This window comes from Salmo salar, chromosome 23, assembly GCF_965601325.2.
Source record: "Salmo salar chromosome 23, fSalSal1, whole genome shotgun sequence".
NCBI classification, from domain to species: domain Eukaryota; kingdom Metazoa; phylum Chordata; class Actinopteri; order Salmoniformes; family Salmonidae; genus Salmo; species Salmo salar.
The window spans coordinates 37,930,442-37,950,184 of NC_138313.1; the positions used below are offsets into that span (position 1 = coordinate 37,930,442).

Below are 19,743 nucleotides of genomic sequence, written 5' to 3' on the forward strand. Positions count from 1 at the left end.
ATTATTTTAAGACAATTGATGTATGGATGACTTAGTGAAGACTGGGTTCGTGCAGACAACAACAATTTACGACGTTTGGAATGAGACTGACGCGAGGTAAACTAACACATCATTAATGAGGAGACAAATTGGTCAGATATTATAATATCTGGAAGTTATATTAGGGAAATTATAACTTTGTAATCTGAATATTTTCCTTGGTGCCCCGACCTTCTAGTTAATTACAGTTACATGATTATTCAGTTTAATCGCGTAATAATAATTACAGAGAGTTATTTGATAAACATGTCTTCAGTTTTAATGATGCCAAAGACACGACAAGGGTCTGGCCCCCAAAACAAGGTTCCCCTCCCTGGTACCTCATAATACACAAACACCAACTCATGCTATGGAATGCAGTCTTTAGGTTTTATCACCAAGGCATCGTAAATCCACTGTCAGCATTAAGCCCCAGAGGCCCACTCTCAGTTCACACAGACACAGATAAGTGAGTACTAATAGAACCCTATTCTATTGCATAAAACAACCATTTGGTGCAATAACAGTATTATAACATAATCTTGTAATTTCTCCACCATAGTGTACATGCATATTTCCAGATATCATCAGCAGTAATATAATCAGGGCACAGCAGAGGACAGGGAGAGCTCTGCGGTGTTGATTTATGACATTTGAATGTACATTAGATGGCAACAATATCATATTGTTCAGCAATTTCATCAGGTAACATGAATACAAATACGAGAGGTGAAACTCTCCTGCCATTATTGGGCTCAAGGGCTCTGACACCTCTCACTTCACACCTCAGTTCTAATTGAGCTGATCTGTTCTGTCCTAGCAACTTGGTAGCCTTAAGTTAGCATTCAGTCCTTAGAAAGTAAAATATATCAATGTAATTTATCTTTCTTCTTGGCTTTAAAAGTAGCTTCATACTATACATTACTCACTCAGTTCCAGGTTGGATGGTGTTTTCAGGTTTCTTGTGCTTCTTTTGCTGGTCGTTGGTTTGCCAGAGCATTTGCTGTATAGACCTTGGAAATAAGAATCTTTCGTAGTCGAAATCCTTCCAGGTAATTTGGTCAAAATCATGTTGTAGGTATGGAGTTTTGATTTTGAGCGAAGGTTATGTTGTAGAAGGTAGTATCCTGTATGTCTGAACTCTAAAGCTATGTTTTTGTAAAAACATGCTAAAAAATGCGGGAGCCCATCTGCGCACTCTCTCTCTCTCTCTCTCACTCTCTCTCTCTCTCTCATGCACCCATTAAGAAAATGACTGTAAAAACTGTTAAATCCCTGTGAATTGATGAGGAAATTAAAATTGCATGGTTGAGAGGGATGAGGCAAAAGGAATGGCAAATAAGTCTGGATGCACTACACTATGAAACAAAGATAAATGACATAAAGAATGATAGTAACATCCAAGTTCAGAGGGGTTTTGTTAAATGCAGAAGACACATTTCACCCTTTCCCAATTATATCTGACCAAATTATGAAAGACAATAATTGTAATTTTGAATTCCGTAAAGTGAGTGTGGAAGAGGTGAAAAAATGATTGTTCTCTATCAACAATGACAAGCCACTGGGGTCTGACAACTTGGATGGAAAATGACTGAGGATAATAGCGGACGATATAGCCACTCTTATTTGCGATATCTTCAATTTAAGCCTACAAGAAAGTGTGTGCCCTCAGGCCTGGAGGGAAGCAAAAGTAATTCCAATACCGAAGAATAGCAAAGCCCCCTTTACTGGCTCACATAGCCGACCAATCAACCTGTTACCAAGCCTTAGTAAAGTTTTGGAAAAAATGGTGTTTGACCAGATACAATGCTATTTTACAGTAAGCAAATTGACAAGAGACTTTCATCACGATTATAGGGATGGACATTCAACAAGCAAAGCACTTACACGATTGGCTGAGATAAATTGATGAAAACAAGATTGTGGTGGCTTTTTTGTTAGACTTCAGTGCAGCTTTTGAAATTATCGATCATAGTCTGCTGCTGGAAAAACGTATGTGTAATGGCTTTAATGGAAGCCTCTCCAACATAATCCAGGTAGAATCAGGAATTCCCCTGGGCAGCTGTCGAGGCCCCTTACTTTTTTCAATCTTTGAGTAAAGCCAGTGTGTCTACGTATGCGGATGACTCAACACTATACACGTCAGCAACTACAGCAACTGAAATGACTGCAACATTTAACAAAGAGCTGCAGTTCGTTGCAGAACGGGTGGCAAGGAATAAGTTAGTCCTAAATATTTCAAAAACTAAAAGAATTGTATTTGGGACAAATTATTCACTAAAACCTAAACCTCAACTAAACCTCGTAATAAATAATGTGGAAATTGAGCAAGTTGAGGTTACTAAACTGCTTGGAGAAACCCTGGATTGTAAGCTGTCATGGTCAAAACATATTGATACAATAGTAGCTAAGATGGGTAGAAGTCTGTCTGTCTGTTTTACGGTGGGGATGGTGTTCTTGGGGTCATAGGCAGCATTCCACCTCCTCCAAACACGGCAAGTTGAGTTGATGCCAAAGAGCTCCATTTTGGTCTCATCTGACCACAACACTTTCACCCAGTTGTCCTCTGAATTATTCAGATGTTCATTGGCAAACTTCAGACGGGCATATATATGTGCTTTCTTGAGCAGGGGGACCTTGCGCGATTTCTGCAGGATTTCAGTCCTTCACGGCGTAGTGTGTTACCAATTGTTTTCTTGGTGACTATGGTCCCAGCTGCCTTGAGATCATTGACAAGATCCTCCCGTGTAGTTCTGGGCTGATTCCTCACCGTTCTCATGATCATTGCAACTCCACGAGGTGAGATCTTGCATGGAGCCCCAGGCCGAGGGAGATTGACAGTTCTTTTGTGTTTCTTCCATTTGCGAATAATCGCACCAACTGTTGTCACCTTCTCACCAAGCTGCTTGGCGATGGTCTTGTAGCCCATTCCAGCCTTGTGTAGGTCTACAATCTCGTCCCTGACATCCTTGGAGAGCTCTTTGGTCTTGGCCATGGTGGAGAGTTTGGAATCTGATTGATTGATTGCTTCTGTGGACAGGTGTCTTTTATACAGGTAACAAACTGAGATTAGGAGCACTCCCTTTAAGAGTGTGCTCCTAATCTCAGCTCATTACCTGTATAAAAGACACCTGGGAGCCAGAAATCTTTCTGAGAGGGGGTCAAATACTTATTTCCCTCATTAAAATGCAAATCAATTTATAACATTTCTGACATGCGTTTTTCTGGATTTTTTTGTTGTTATTCTGTCTCTCACTGTTCAAATAAACCTACCATTAAAATTATAGACTGATCATTTCTTTGTCAGTGGGCAAACATACAAAATCAGCTGGGGATCAAATACTTTTTTCCCTCACTGTATGTGTATTTTCAAAATGGCACATATTTGAAACAGTATGTTAAACTTTCATTGAGTATCCAATATAGGATATACATCTTATGGAATATGAGATGAAACTAGCCCAGTAATTACCTGTATTGGCAATCTATTTGAATTAACTCATCAATTAAAATCATGACCATTCAAATACATTATCATAATTGACAATAGGTTATGATCATTAAAAAAATCCAATAATGGCTTCATTAATCTGAATATGATTTGAATCAGAGCTGTGCCTTTATGAAGTGCTGAGTTGTTTCTTTGCTGCAAGACTGTATTTCTGACCTTTTCCAAACGCAATCATAGTTTCATGGACCTGTGTCAACATTTTGATTGTATGACTTAAATTGCCCTTTTTGTATTTCAAAAAGTGACTGCCGAAGTGAATGTGTTTTAATTAAAAGTAAACTCTTCATAACCACATATAGAGAAGGGGTAGCTGCATCCCAATATGGCGATGGCAGTATGGGCAAGGGGTTGTGTTGAAAGTAAAGTAGTGGGCGTGTGGAAAGGAGTGGGTGTGTCGAAAGCCCTCTGCTATAGGTTTCTTACCACGCAACTGCCATACATTGAGCTACCATACTGCAACTACCATACATTGAGCTAGTAATGGCTGGAATGGAGCGAATGGAATGTATTTGATACCATTCCATTTATTCCGCTCCAGCCATTACCAATTAAGGTGCCATAACCTCATGTGGCCCAAACATAGATGTTCAGATGAGCATGATGCCTCTGCAAAAAAACACTCATTGTGACTGACAAGTAGCCTAACAAATGCATGCACAGAGCTCTTAAATTGTGTCTTGGACTTGGGTTCAAGGACAGAGCATGAAAACAGCCAGAACAGGTATAAGCGGCTTTAAGCACCTGGATTTGGAATGACGGACTTGATAAGCCTCATCAGTTTAACAGAAAATAGCTAGGCTGCGGAGAGACACAGCAGAGTGCATAGCCTTTCGATAGTGCGGTGCCAAAGTGACTCGATTTTAAATAATACACAACGGGATTAAATCTAACGCTTCAGGGTGGACTGGCAGTTTGATTCATTTCGGTGATAGCTACCTGTTATTGGTTATTGTCAACTGGAACCCCGCATAAAGAGAGCGCGCGAAAGCTTCTAGTTGGAAAGCTTAGACTAATGCCGCCCTGTGGCTCTGTCCAGCGCGCACAGGACCGAAAAGACAGACGCGCATGATTCAGGACAACAAGGCGTCTCAACAGTTTTCGGGAATGAAAACTTCAACATGGCAAAATAAACCCATCCAGCATACCTGTTTGAAACGATGCCTACATGAAAATCCCTTTCACGACTGCCGCTTTCGCTCGGACCGGCCGTCACAGAGCGGCTTCTTCTTTTTCTATTTATTGGAAGAGAGGGAGAGAGGATCCTTTTCCGTGCGAGAGCGGCTGTCCGCAGAAATGCCAGGCAACCTCACTGTCTCAAACAACACCGTGCTAGTTCTGGGTGCTGAGATTAACACCGCACAAACCCGGGACACTGACTATAACTTCCCTGCTCTGATACTCGGAATATTTCTAATTGTGGTCATCATTTGTGGAAATTTGCTTGTGTGCCTTAGCGTGTACAGGGAAAAAGCTTTGAAAACTACAACCAACTACTTCATAGTCAGTCTGGCTGTGGCTGACTTGATGTTGGCAGTTTTGGTTTTGCCACTGTTTATATATGTGGAGGTGAGTAAAATATATTTAACTATATTTTACTATCTTTATGATACCTTGATGATGATGATGATTATTAATAGTGATAGTATTAATCATTATAATAATTACACATGATCATATGAATTAAAAATGAATTACCAAAATATGATATTCATAAGGGTCAATTAATTATGCTTAGAAACCATTTAGAATAAGAGCACATAATGTAACATTGTAATATTGTAATATGCCATTTGTCACTCCAAACCATAGACTATGACAGAACAGACCACATGTTTAATCAATAATATAAATTGTCATTTCACATTGATATTATGCATAGTTAATAGTATGAAATATTTACACAATTGGTTATTGTCTAACAACCTATTGTCTAGTGGGGAAAGGTTTATTACATGTGTTGTAGCTGATGCAAGGATGCACACTGCACAGAATAGATGTTGTGAATACTGGATTAACACAGTTAACTCATTAATACAATGGTTTGCAAAGGCATGTGAACCTAGATTGCTGTTGTCCAACCTTCTCTATATGGTTCGTCGACTACATTAAGTATTTGAGCCAGTTAAATTATCATTACACAACATGGCTTCACCAGATCTATTCCTGCTGCATGGTTTGTAATACTGAATGTTCAACTTTACCAATAATGATAAAAGAATATTACACTGAAAAAATATATAAACGCAACATGTAAAGCGTTGGTTCCATGTTTCATGAACTGAAATAGGTGAAAAATACCAGAAATGTTCCATATGCACACAAAGTTTATTTCTCTCAAAATGTTGTCACACATTTTTTTTACATCACTGTTAGTGACCATTTCTCATTTGCCAAGATAATTCATCCAAATGACAGGTGTGACATAGCAAGAAGCTGATTAAACAGCATGATCATTACACAGGTGCACTTTGTGTTGGGGACAATAAAAGGCCACTAAAATGTGAAGTTTGGTCAAAACAACACAATGCCACAGATGTCTCATGTTTTGAGTGTGCAACAGGAATGTCCACCAGAGCTTTTGCCAGAGATTTGAATGATCATTTCTCTACCATAAACTGCCTCTACTTCAACCGGCCTCAAAAACACAGACCACGTGTAACCACGCCAGCCCAGGACCTCCACATCTGGCTTCTTCACCTGCGGGATCGCCTGAGACCAGTCACCAGGACAGCTGATGAAAAAATGGGTTTGCACAACCAAAGAATTTCTGCACAAACTGTCAGAAACCATCTCAGGGAAGTTCATCTGTGTGCTCGTCGTCCTCACCAGGGTCTTGACCTGATTGCAGTTCGGCATCGTTACCAACTTCAGTGGGCAAATGCTCACCTTTGATGGCCACTGGCACGCTGGAGAAGTGTGCTCTTCACAGATGAATCCCGGTTTCAACTGTACCGGGCAGATGGCAGACAACGTAGCGTATATGGCGTCGTGTGGGCAAGCAGTTTGCTGATGTCAATGTTGTGAACAGTGTGCCCCATATTGGCGGTGGGGTTATGGTATGGGCAGGCATAAGCTACAGACAACGAACACACTTGCATTTTATCAATGGCGATTTGAATGCACAGTGATACCGTGACGAGGTCCTGAGGCCCATTGTCGTGCCATTCATCTGCTACCATCACCTCATGTTTCAGCATGATAATGCACGGCCCCATGTTGCAAGGATCTGTACACAATTCCTGGCATGCATACTCACCAGACATGTCACCTATTGAGCATGTTTGGGATACTCTGAATCAACGTGTACGACAGCGTGTACCAGTTCCCGCCAATATCCTGCAACTTCGCACAGCCATTGAAGAGGAGTGGGACAACATTCCACAGGCCACAATTAACAGCCTGATCAACTCTATGCGAAGGAGATGTGTCGTGCTGCATGAGGGAAATGGTGGTCGCACCAGATAGTGACTGGTTTTCTGATCCACGCACCTACTTTTTTTTAAAGGTATCTGTGACCAACTGATGCACATCTGTATTCCCAGTCATGTGAAATCCATAGATTAGGGCCGAATGAATTTATTTCAATTGACTGATTTCCTTATATGAACTGTAACTGTTACGTTTATATTTTTGTTCGGTGTAAGTATTTCAGAAATAATCAGATAATAATCAGATAACACTGACATCCACAGATAACACATCAGATAAAACTGACATCCACAGATAACACATCAGATAACACTGACATCCACATCCACTGTCAAATCATACACTGTATAAGGATTGGAATCCAACTTCAACCACGTAGCTATAGCTACGCTGTAGGCATAAACTCTATTTGACCCCTCGGGCAGACGCGTGGGTTGCCTCGCCACTGATAGGACCAGAACCCCCTGAAACGAGTCACTGCACAGATGCATCCCCATTCCTTTTGCCACAGCACATGCCTCACTCGCAGCACTACACACACATTTTCCCAGCGGCAGTCATCACTGGGCCGGGGAACTGAAGCTGACTAGCACCTCCCCTTTGCCCCTCTCCTCCTCCCCTAAGCCAGACAGCCACTAGTAGCCCAGAGACCCAGCAGAGGAACAATGGTTTGTCACTGACAGAACATTCCATTCCCAGGGCCACTGTCCCAAGCGCCACACTGGACACCGTTATGGCGCCTTCAGAGGGGACAAGACAGCTTGATATAGAATCCGACTGGCCAGTCTGATGAAATTATTTATCGGCCCATCTCCCTCCTGTCCTTGGGGTGATCGCTGATCTGACATGACTCAGTGGAAGTGGTGCAATCCAACCAAGTTGGAACAGTGATTAGGCTACTTCAAGGCTGGAGAGAAGGAAGGAAGAAGGAAAGTGTTTAGCCTATAGTGTTGAAACCGAGACTCGTGTATCACATCAAATGGCAAACTGTGGCAGTGAACACATGCCGCCAACCTGGCAGCCATATATGGGTCATTTTGATCAGAGAGAGAGAGACGACATTAAGAAAAAGCCAATTAAAAGGTTTGTCCATTTATTGCTCAGGTGATAGAAGGCCATTAAAATCCTTTCCATTTTGATGAGGACAAAACGTGCCATAACCCGGCAATGTACCACACCATTTCCCAATCAGCCAGAGGGGCCAGGCTGGAGAGTGGTGTGTTTTACTCTGCTCGGCTGTATGACAGAGCTGCAGCAATGCTAATGAGGAAATTAAGATTTTTCACACAGCCAATCTGGTGGGTGCAGAACACTAGCCAGGCGGAATACCTTGTGGAAGTGATTAGAGGCCAGGGTGGGGCAAGGAGTTGTCAGAAGACCGTGGCTCTCTAAATTCATTTAATTATCAGCTGTATTGAAGGAGACGGTACAGGGTCCCTCCCATCTGACCTTTTTCAATGCGTTTTGAGAAGGAGGCAAGGACAGAGGATGTGGGGAATCGGGGAAAGATGAATGGAGAAAGAAACTGATGTCTTTGATGCTGCTCTCTGACCATGTGGGTTTTGTTGCTCTGATCTGTTTCAGTTCCAGGATGGTCTGTGGTCACTGAACATGCACATCTGCGATGGCCTGATGACCATGGACGTGATGTTGTGTACAGCCTCCATATTCAACCTCTGTGCCATCAGCATCGACAGGTGATCAGCCTTTAACTCTCTGTTAACATTCTGTCCGATTTCTCAGGTGGTGGTCGAAGCTCTGACGTCAAGTATCACTTTATGACAGGAATAGCATTGCATTACAAGCATGAGTCAATTCATCTGATTAGGAAACATTACCATGCCTCCAGCAATGACCTGTCATCTCTCTTCCCCTTTCTCCCTAAAAGCACTTACTCTTAACAGAAAGCACAAATGAGGCAGACAGAAGAAAAAACTATGAAAACAGAAACCTCAGGATAAAATATGTTTCCATGTTGATCAACTGCCAGAATTGGCATGGAATCATTAGCTAGTTGACCTGATATGATTATCCTTATCTTTGCTCACTGTTGCAAAGTCTCTCACTGACCTGAAGATGTATAGGGCCTGTTGAAGTATTTGTTGCCTCCATGTTGCCTATAACCAAGCAAACATCATTAGCTTTCCGACAAATGGAAATAATGGAAAACGGAAATACATGAGAATCCAACGCATACACCAACATACATTTACTGCATTTCTGTCAAATGAGATGTACTAGAATGACATATCTAAGTAAATTATACATTTATTTCATTTGTAAATATTTCTCTTCTACACAGAGTATAGATACAGCTCCTCTCAATCTCTTCTCTGGTTGATGTGATTCATTCAGGTTCATCGCTGTCTCCATCCCACTCAACTACAACCGCAAGCACGTGGACCAGAGACAAATCTTCCTGCTCTCCGCCACGTGGATCCTGGCCTTGGCGGTGGCCTCGCCCGTCATGTTCGGCATCCAAAACGTCGCCCAGCGGGACACAACAGAGTGTAAACTAGAAGATGACAACTACGTGGTGTATTCCTCTGTCTGCTCCTTCTTCATCCCCTGCCCCATCATGCTCCTCCTCTACTGCGGGATGTTCCGGGGCTTGAGGAGGTGGGAGGAGGCGCGCAAGGCCAAGCTGAGGAGCAGCATCCAGGCCTGTAGGAAGTTCCAGGAGGCCGCTGCCTCCTTGCCCCCGCTGGCCTCCCTGCCTCCTCCTCTGCCCCCCGTTATCAAGCGGAATGAGCTGACAGACATGAAGCGGGAGCTAAAGGATATTAACCTGGAAGAGCTGGACCCTTACCCCCTAGAGTCTCCAGACGGCCCCTATAACAACTCTTCACCAGACACTCCAGACTTTCCCTATGACTCCTCAACAACTCCAGAGTACAAGGACGGTCCTGTGCCCACTGTGGTGGCCTACTGTAACATTAAGCATAACCTCCACCCAACACCCGACTCTCACAAGAAGAAGAGGGCCAAGATTAATTGCCGAGAGAGGAAGGCCATGAAAGTGCTTCCTGTCGTTGTGGGTGAGTGGGATTCTTTTTGTTCTCTTATCTGTTTGGTTGCACTTTGCGGAGCCTCTATTATGGTAACAGTATTGGCCAGGGCACTGATGCAACTGTTCATGTAACTGTGTAACTGTTGCAGTGTCAATGCTACAGAAAGAAGGTGCCTGTCTTTGTTAAAAAGCCAGCACTTACAGAAAACACTCCCTCGACCCAAACCCAAGTTCAGAGTCAGGCAGTTCTCTTGAATTTCCATTAACGCTGCATATTAAAAAAGCTAAATAGACATTTCTGATTTAAATGCAAAATGTAGGGCTCTATTTTAATAAACCTAATGCAATGTAAAATCTTGGCACTGACGGTAGCGTTATAGGTTCGGGGGTGTGTCAGAAATATTTTGCTATTTTCACAACTGTAATTATGGTCGCAGTAGCTGGTGGTGGTGTGAAAGGGCTGGGTTTTGATGAATAAACAAGTGGATGTGTCGTGACTTGGCCCCTCACTGGCCAATCAGAACGTACTCCATGGCTAGATGTGGTTGCTTCAAGTTGTGTATTTGAGGTCTTTTATGTATTGCATTGTCATCAACTCCAATTTGAATGTTAGTCCGTTATAGCCTAATTCATTAAATAGCCTGTCCCATATTTGCTAAATATGTTGAACATGTTTTCAGTCCACATTGTTCAAATTGCATTGCTTCAATATGGAACTACATTGTTAAACATAGGCTATAGCAGTCTGGACATGAAAATGCCAAACATAGTCAATAAGGAAGATTCAATTCACTAGGCTATTGATAAGGCCTTAAAAAACAGTGTATAATTCTAATCAAATTCTACTAAAAACGAAACAACAACTTGTTTTAAAAAGTCTATGTCTAAATACAGTTCCAGCCACAATAATTGCTCACCGTGGGCGTATAATACAGATAAGGCAACTTAAGACTATGGAGAGTTTTCCACACATACACTGTACACATTTTTCATAGGAGAAAGGGAGAATTTCTACTCACCATTATACTGCTCGCAAATGTAATGTTTTATAAACATCATGGTACCATCTTACAAATCATATTTGCACTTCTCCAGAAATAGCGGACGGAATTGCATTGCATTTGAGCAAAGTACGTTCTTACCTTAAACCCATGGCCGGGGAATCTTTCTACATAATAATTTTGGCTGTTAATCAACTTAAATGAAAAACAAATCACTGTTTTACGAGATTCACCGGTACAAAAGGCACATCTCTCCTTCCATGGGCACTGTGCATCATGGATGGATAGGCTGCGCTTCCACTCTCAAAATCCATGCCATCATCAACTGCGTTGCTCAAATGCATGTAAAGCCTGACAGTAGTCCAGAAATGCATGGCTATGACATATAGTCTACAGGGTAGCCAAAGTTGTTCCTAATTCGGCTTATTAAATTACTCTTTACGTAGTGATCAATGGAGATCATTTTTTGGGCCACAAAGCCAAAACATTGGCAGTGATATAATTTTAATTATAAACTGGGTGGTTCGAGCCCTGAATGCTGATTGGCTGACAGCCGTGGTATATCAGACCATATGTCACGGGTATGACAAAATATTTATTTTTGCTGCTCTAATTACGTTGGTAACCAGTTTATAATAGCAATAAGGCACCTCGGGGGGTGTGTCCAGGCACTCCGCGAGATGCTGAGTGCCTGGACACAGTTTTGAGGGAGTGTGCAATTGGCAAGCTGGCTTCAGGAATGTCCACCAGAGCTGTTAGCAGAGAATTTAATGTTCATTTCTCTACCATAAGCCGCCTCCAACGTTGTTTTAGAGAATTTAGCAGTACGTCCAACCAGCCTTACAACCACGTGTAACCACACCAGCCCAGGACCTCCACATCCGGCTTCTTCACCTGAGAGATCTTCTGAGACCAGCCACTCGGACAGCTGATGAAACTGAGGAAGATTTCTGTCTGTAATAAAGCCCTTTTGTGGGGAAAACTCATTCTGATTGGCTGGGCTTGGATCCCCAGTGGGTGCACCCATGGCTGCACTCCTTCCCAGTCATGTGAAATCCATAGATTAGGGCTTAATTTATTTATTTCAATTCACTGATTTCCTTATATGAACTGTAAGTCAGTAAAATCGTTGAAATTGTGGCATGTTGCGTTTACATTTTTGCTCAGTGTAGTTAAATCAGCCATGAATCCCCTTATGACAGAGGGAATGGAAGTTTGTGTGCAACAGGGAGGGCCAATTGAATGCAAGTTTCACAAAAATGGTTTACTGTTAAAACATTTGTAGCGTGTCTATCTATGGGTAACAGGGTTGACATGTTATGCTCGACCCACTCAGTTTTTTACCACAAAACACAAGAAAATGTCCAAAAGAGTAGAACCAGCTCACCAGCTTTTACACTATGATTTGACTATTATATGTCCAATGTTTCTTTTGAAAAAAAAGGGTCTATTACCCCGAATATCACACATGGACAATTCCTATGGCAAGATATGGACTATATTCTGACATATGTGACATCCTATTTTCTCTCTTCATGTTGACAAATACTGACTGTATACATCGCATATCTGTGTTTTCTCAGCACATTCAAGATATTAAGCTATATTGTTTACAGATAGGCTTCTCTTGGCTGAGGTCCATATCCTGATCTTGATATGCTTTTTGATATGCTGAAAATATGGACGATTTGATGCATTTCTGAATTTTTGATTTCCTCCGGATATTGACTCATTAGATATCCTGAGATAGAAAATAAAATGTCCATATAGGCCTGATGACAAATACTGACAGTAGGCCTACATAGTATATTTTCTCAGCACATACTGTACAAGCCATATGCTCTTGACTGAGGTCCATATGAGGATCTTGATATGCTAAATAAGGACAATTTCTGATGCTTATTTGAGTTGAGGACATGCTCAATAATTTGACAAATATTAAATCCATATCATTCTTTCAGACACTATACTTTTTCTATTCCCTCTAGATAAAGGCACAAGCAAACCGCATGCACTGTAACTGGTAGCCTAGCAACAAGAATCATGTATTTTCTGCTGTGGAGTTCCAAGTATCATTTTTTTATTTGGGCGGCACAAATGAGTGTGTAAATGGTGTGTGGTCGAACTGACAACTGCAGAAACAAAGAAGTGAGAAGTTGTTCAGAAAATACCTCCAAGAAGTTAACGCTAAAGTGAGTATCTAATTTGAGATGTTTTATTTATCTTAGCAACTCAGTTCTGTCCTTGAGCTGTTCTTGTCTATTAATGTTCTGTATTATGTCATGTTTCATGTTCTGTGTGGACCCCAGGAAGAGTAGTTGCTGATTTTGCAACAGCTAATTGGGATCCTAATAAAACACCAAATACCAAACTAGAATTTGGCTTGATATGGGCGGACTAGCTAACTGGTAGCCTAGTTAGCTAACAAATAACAAAAACCTTTTCACCCCCTATCAAGCCTCAAGGTGAAAGTTAATGTTTTAAAACATTTAGGCATATTTTGCATTACCGGTTAATATAAGATAGCTAGCTTGTTCCAGTTAGTTTTGTCATCATGAATGAAGGAGGTATACCTTGTGGTATGGTTATGTGAAATTATTATTTATTGCAATATTGACTCAATTTTGACTCATGATTTATGCATTTACAGTTTGGAGTGGGTCATAGACCAGCACTACCACCATGTTGGGTCTGGACTGCAAGGGACCGCTACTGATGACCCAATTTGCACCCATCACATCCCTCGTCCATAACAAACAGGGCAGGCAGGAGTATTGAGGGTGTGCAACTTTTATTTTCTATTAAATAAAATAAATGTTTAGCAAAGATTGGCTTACGTTTGCATTTTCACAGAAAACCTCTTGTAATTGCTGTTGTGATTGGAGCTCTAGATTTGCTATGCTGCATTTTTTTAAACAGAAATAGCAGAGATATTCTTAGGAAATAGCAACTTAAATATGATAATGTTTCCTTTCCGTGCCTTGTATAGCTTACTACTGAATATGGTGCAAATGTATGCTCAGATATGTCACCTTCAAGTGAAGAAGCATGATGATTTTCAGTGCCTGAACAGGTAAAATAATTTGGCCACTGGACCTTCCATGAGTCGGATTTAGCCCATTTTTGATCAAACATAAGAGGATGAATATTACATATCATGTAACGATATCTACTGAAATTGTTTTTTCTTTTATAAATACGGATACATTAATTATCAGGTAATGACAACAGATATGATACATTTTTTTAAATATGTGGATTCGTTCATGCCTAACAATAAAGGCTTAGATACAGTGCATTCGGAAACTATTCAGACTCCTTGACTTTTTCCACATTGTTACGTTACAGCCTTATTACATTTTTTTTCTCCTCATCAACACATTACCCCATTATAACAAAGCAAAAACTGTTTTTTAGAATTTTTTCCAAATTTATTACAAATAAAAAAACTGAAATATCACATTTACATAAGTATTCAGACCCTTTACTAAGTATACTGCTAAAAAAAAAAAGGGAACACTTAAACAACACATCCTAGATCTGAATGAAAGAAATAATCTTATTAAATACTTTTTTCTTTACATAGTTGAATGTGCTGACAACAAAATCACACAAAAATTATCAATGGAAATCCAATTTATCAACCCATGGAGGTCTGGATTTGGAGTCACACTCAAAATTAAAGTGGAAAACCACACTACGGGCTGATCCAACTTTGATGTAATGTCCTTAAAACAAGTCAAAATGAGGACCAGTAGTGTGTGTGGCCTCCACGTGCCTGTATGACCTCCCTACAACGCCTGGGCATGCTCCTGATGAGGAGGCGGATGGTCTCCTGAGGGATCTCCTGCTAGACCTGGACTAAAGCATCCGCCAACTCCTGGACAGTCTGTGGTGCAACGTGGCGTTGGTGGATGGAGCGAGACATGATGTCCCAGATGTGCTCAATTGGATTCAGGTCTGGGGAACGGGCGGGCCAGTCCATAGCATCAATGCCTTCCTCTTGGAGGAACTGCTGACACACTCCAGCCACATGAGGTCTAGCATTGTCTTGCATTAGGAGGAACCCAGGGCCAACCGCACCAGCATATGGTCTCACAAGGGGTCTGAGGATCTCATCTCGGTACCTAATGGCAGTCAGGCTACCTCTGGCGAGCACATGGAGGGCTGTGCGGCCCCCCCAAAGAAATGCCACCCCACACCATGACTGACCCAACGCCAAACCGGTCATGCTGGAGGATGTTGCAGGCACCAGAACGTTCTCCACGGCGTCTCCAGACTCTGTCACGTCTGTCACGTGCTCAGTGTGAACCTGCTTTCATCTGTGAAGAGCACAGGGCGCCAGTGGCGAATTTGACAATCTTGGTGTTCTCTCGCAAATGCCAAACGTCCTGCACGGTGTTGGGCTGTAAGCACAACCCCCCACCTGTGGACGTCGGGCCCTCATACCACCCTCATGGAGTCTGTTTCTGATCGTTTGAGCAGACACATGCACATTTGTGGCCTGCTGGAGGTCATTTTGCAGGGCTCTGGCAGTGCTTCTCCTGCTCCTCCTTGCACAAAGGCGGAGGTAGCGGTCCTGCTGCTGGGTTGTTGCCCTCCTACGGCCTCCTCCACGTCTCCTGATGTACTGGCCTGTCTCCTGGTAGCGCCTCCATGCTCTGGACACTACGCTGACAGACACAGCAAACCTTCTTGCCACAGCTCGCATTGATGTGCCATCCTGGATGAGTTTACATTTACATTTTACATTTTAGTCATTTAGCAGACGCTCTTATCCAGAGCGACTTACAAATTGGTGCATTCACCTATAATATCCAGTGGAACAACCACTTTACAATAGTGCATCTAAATCTTTTAAGGGGGGGGTTAGAAGGATTACTTTATCCTATCCCAGGTATTCCTTGAAGAGGTGGGGTTTCAGGTGTCTCCGGAAGGTGGTGATTGACTCCGCTGTCCTGGCGTCGTGAGGGAGCTTGTTCCACCATTGGGGTGCCAGAGCAGCGAACAGTTTTGACTGGGCTGAGCGGGAACTGTGCTTCCTCAGAGGTAGGGAGGCGAGCAGGCCAGAGGTGGATGAACGGAGTGCCCTTGTTTGGGTGTAGGGCCTGATCAGAGCCTGAAGGTATGGAGGTGCCGTTCCCCTCACAGCTCCGTAGGCAAGCACCATGGTCTTGTAGCGGATGCGAGCTTCGACTGGAAGCCAGTGGAGAGAGCGGAGGAGCGGGGTGACGTGAGAGAACTTGAACACCAGACGGGCTGCGGCGTTCTGGATGAGTTGTAGGGGTTTAATGGCACAGGCAGGGAGCCCAGCCAACAGCGAGTTGCAATAATCCAGACGGGAGATGACAAGTGCCTGGATTAGGACCTGCGCCGCTTCCTGTGTGAGGCAGGGTCGTACTCTGCGAATGTTGTAGAGCATGAACCTACAGGATCGGGTCACCGCCTTGATGTTGGTGGAGAACGACAGGGTGTTGTCCAGGGTCACGCCAAGGCTCTTAGCACTCTGGGAGGAGGACACAAGGGAGTTGTCAACCGTGATGGCGAGATCATGGAACGGGCAGTCCTTCCCCGGGAGGAAGAGCAGCTCCGTCTTGCCGAGGTTCAGCTTGAGGTGGTGATCCGTCATCCACACTGATATGTCTGCCAGACATGCAGAGATGCGATTCGCCACCTGGTTGTCAGAAGGGGGAAAGGAGAAGATTAATTGTGTGTCATCTGCATAGCAATGATATGAGAGACCATGTGAGGATATGACAGAGCCAAGTGACTTGGTGTATAGCGAGAATAGGAGTGGGCCAAGAACAGAGCCCTGGGGGACACCAGTGGTGAGAGCACGTGGTGCGGAGACAGATTCTCGCCACGCCACCTGGTAGGAGCGACCTGTCAGGTAGGACGCAATCCAAGCGTGCGCGGTGCCGGAGATGCCCAGCTCGGAGAGGGTGGAGAGGAGGATCTGATGGTTCACGGTATCAAAGGCAGCAGATAGGTCTAGAAGGATGAGAGCAGAGGAGAGAGAGTTAGCTTTAGCAGTGCGGAGAGCCTCCGTGACACAGAGAAGAGCAGTCTCAGTTGAATGCCCAGTCTTGAAACCTGACTGATTAGGATCAAGAAGGTCATTCTGAGAGAGATAGCAAGAGAGCTGGCCAAGGACGGCGCGTTCAAGAGTTTTGGAGAGAAAGGAAAGAAGGGATACTGGTCTGTAGTTGTTGACATCGGAGGGATCGAGTGTAGGTTTTTTCAGAAGGGGTGCAACTCTCGCTCTCTTGAAGACGGAAGGGACGTAGCCAGCGGTCAAGGATGCATTGATGAGCGAGGTGAGGTAGGGGAGAAGGTCTCCGGAAATGGTCTGGAGAAGAGAGGAGGGGATAGGGTCAAGTGGGCAGGTTGTTGGGCGGCCGGCCGTCACAAGACGCGAGATTTCATCTGGAGAGAGAGGGGAGAAAGAGGTCAAAGCACAGGGTAGGGCAGTGTGAGCAGGACCAGCAGTGTCGTTTGACTTAGCAAACGAGGATCGGATGTCGTCAACCTTCTTTTCAAAATGGTTGACGAAGTCATCCGCAGAGAGGGAGGAGGGGGGGGGGAGGGGGAGGAGGATTCAGGAGGGAGGAGAAGGTAGCAAAGAGCTTCCTAGGGTTAGAGGCAGATGCTTGGAGTTTAGAGTGGTAGAAAGTGGCTTTAGCAGCAGAGACAGAAGAGGAAAATGTAGAGAGGAGGGAGTGAAAGGATGCCAGGTCCGCAGGGAGGCGAGTTTTCCTCCATTTCCGCTCGGCTGCCCGGAGCCCTGTTCTGTGAGCTCGCAGTGAGTCGTCGAGCCACGGAGCAGGATGGGAGGACCGAGCCGGCCTGGAGGATAGGGGACAGAGGAAATCAAAGGATGCAGAGAGGGAGGAGAGGAGGGTTGAGGAGGCAGAATCAGGAGATAGGTTGGAGAAGGTTTGAGCAGAGGGAAGAGATGATAGGATGGAAGAGGAGAGAGTAGCGGGAGAGAGAGAGCGAAGGTTGGGACGGCGCAATACCATCCAAGTAGGGGGAGAGTGAGAAGTGTTGGATGAGAGCGAGAGGGAAAAGGATACAAGGTAGTGGTCGGAGACTTGGAGGGGAGTTGCAATGAGATTAGTGGAAGAACAGCATCTAGTAAAGATGAGGTCAAGCGTATTGCCTGCCTTGTGAGTAGGGGGGGAAGGTGAGAGGGTGAGGTCGAAAGAGGAGAGGAGTGGAAAGAAGGAGGCAGAGAGGAATGAGTCGAAGGTAGACGTGGGGAGGTTAAAGTCACCCAGAACTGTGAGAGGTGAGCCATCCTCAGGAAAGGAACTTATCAAGGCGTCAAGCTCATTGATGAACTCTCCAAGGGAACCTGGAGGGCGATAAATGATAAGGATGTTAAGCTTGAAAGGGCTGGTAACTGTGACAGCATGGAATTCAAATGAGGAGATAGACAGATGGGTCAGGGGAGAAAGAGAGAATGTCCACTTGGGAGAGATGAGGATTCCAGTGCCACCACCCCGCTGGCTCGATGCTCTAGGGGTATGCGAGAACACGTAGTCAGACGAGGAGAGAGCAGTAGGAGTAGCAGTGTTATCTGTGGTGATCCATGTTTCCGTCAGCGCCAGGAAGTCTAGGGACTGGAGGGTAGCATAGGCTGAGATGAACTCAGCCTTGTTGGCCGCAGACCGGCAGTTCCAGAGGCTGCCGGAGACCTGGAACTCCACGTGGGTCGTGCGCGCTGGGACCAGCAGGTTAGAGTGGCAGCGGCCACGCGGTGTGGAGCGTTTGTATGGCCTGTGCAGAGGAGAGAGAACAGGGATAGGCAGACACATAGTAGACAAGCTACAGAAGAGGCTACGCTAATGCAAATGAGATTGGAGTGACAAGTGGACTACACGTCTCGAATGTTCAGGAAGTTAAGCTTACGTTGCAAGAATGTTATTGACTAAAATGATACAGTACTGCTGGCTGGTGGAGTAGGCTAGCTAGCAGTGGCTGCGTTGTTGACTTTGAACGTGTAGCTGGCTAGGTAACCTCGGTAGTTTCAGTACTACACCTTGTCATGATACAAAGCAACTTTGTAGCTAGCTAGCTAACATAACACTAATCAAGACGTTCCTTGTAGTGTATTTAGTTTCAACAATGCTGCTCGTCGGTAATAGTTGGCTAGTTGGCTAGGTTAGGAAAAATGGCGTCGCGGGGGACGGAAATAGCTGGCTAGCTAACCTCGATGGCTGGCTAGCTAACAATTATCAATTAACAATTATCAAGCTATGACAAAGACAACTAGGTAGCTAGCTAGGTAACACTGCACTAGTCAAATCGTTCCGTTGTAAAGTATTAGTAACTACAGCGCTGCTAGTCGGTAACGGTTGGCTAGCTGGCAGTGGGTTAATGATGACTAGGTGTGTTGAGTAAGTCTGGCGCCGCGTCGCGGCTGGCTAGCACACCTCGATAATACTCAAACTCAAACTACACAATTATCTTAGATACAGAGACAGCCAAGACAACTATGTAGCTGGCTAACTAACACTAACGCCACACTAATCAAGTCGTTGCGTTGTAATGTAATAGTTTCTGCGGTGCTGCTAGTCGGTAGAAGTTGGCTAGCTAACAGTGATGACTAGCTAGCTAGCAGCTAGCAGTGTTGACTACGTTAGGAGGACGAAGATAGCTAGCCTCGATAATTACTCAGTTACTCTAAACTACACAATTATCTTTGATACAAAGACGGCTATGTAGCTAGCTAAGAAGAATTGCTCAGATCAAACAAATCAAGCCGTTGT

The 19,743-nt window shown here is 44.0% G+C and overlaps 1 protein-coding gene across 1 annotated transcript in view; it reads left to right on the forward strand.

The window, feature by feature from the left end:
• Nucleotides 1–4,295: 4,295 nt before the first annotated feature.
• LOC106584511 (D(4) dopamine receptor) overlaps nucleotides 4,296–19,743 on the forward strand; it is a 47,345-nt gene continuing 31,897 nt past the window's right edge. Inside the window, exons 1-3 of the mRNA XM_014169905.3 lie at nucleotides 4,296–5,095; nucleotides 8,543–8,655; nucleotides 9,314–9,996. Of these exons, the coding sequence (XP_014025380.3) occupies nucleotides 4,595–5,095; nucleotides 8,543–8,655; nucleotides 9,314–9,996 (1,297 nt within the window). The 5' untranslated portion in view covers nucleotides 4,296–4,594. The remainder of the gene's footprint in view (nucleotides 5,096–8,542; nucleotides 8,656–9,313; nucleotides 9,997–19,743) is intronic.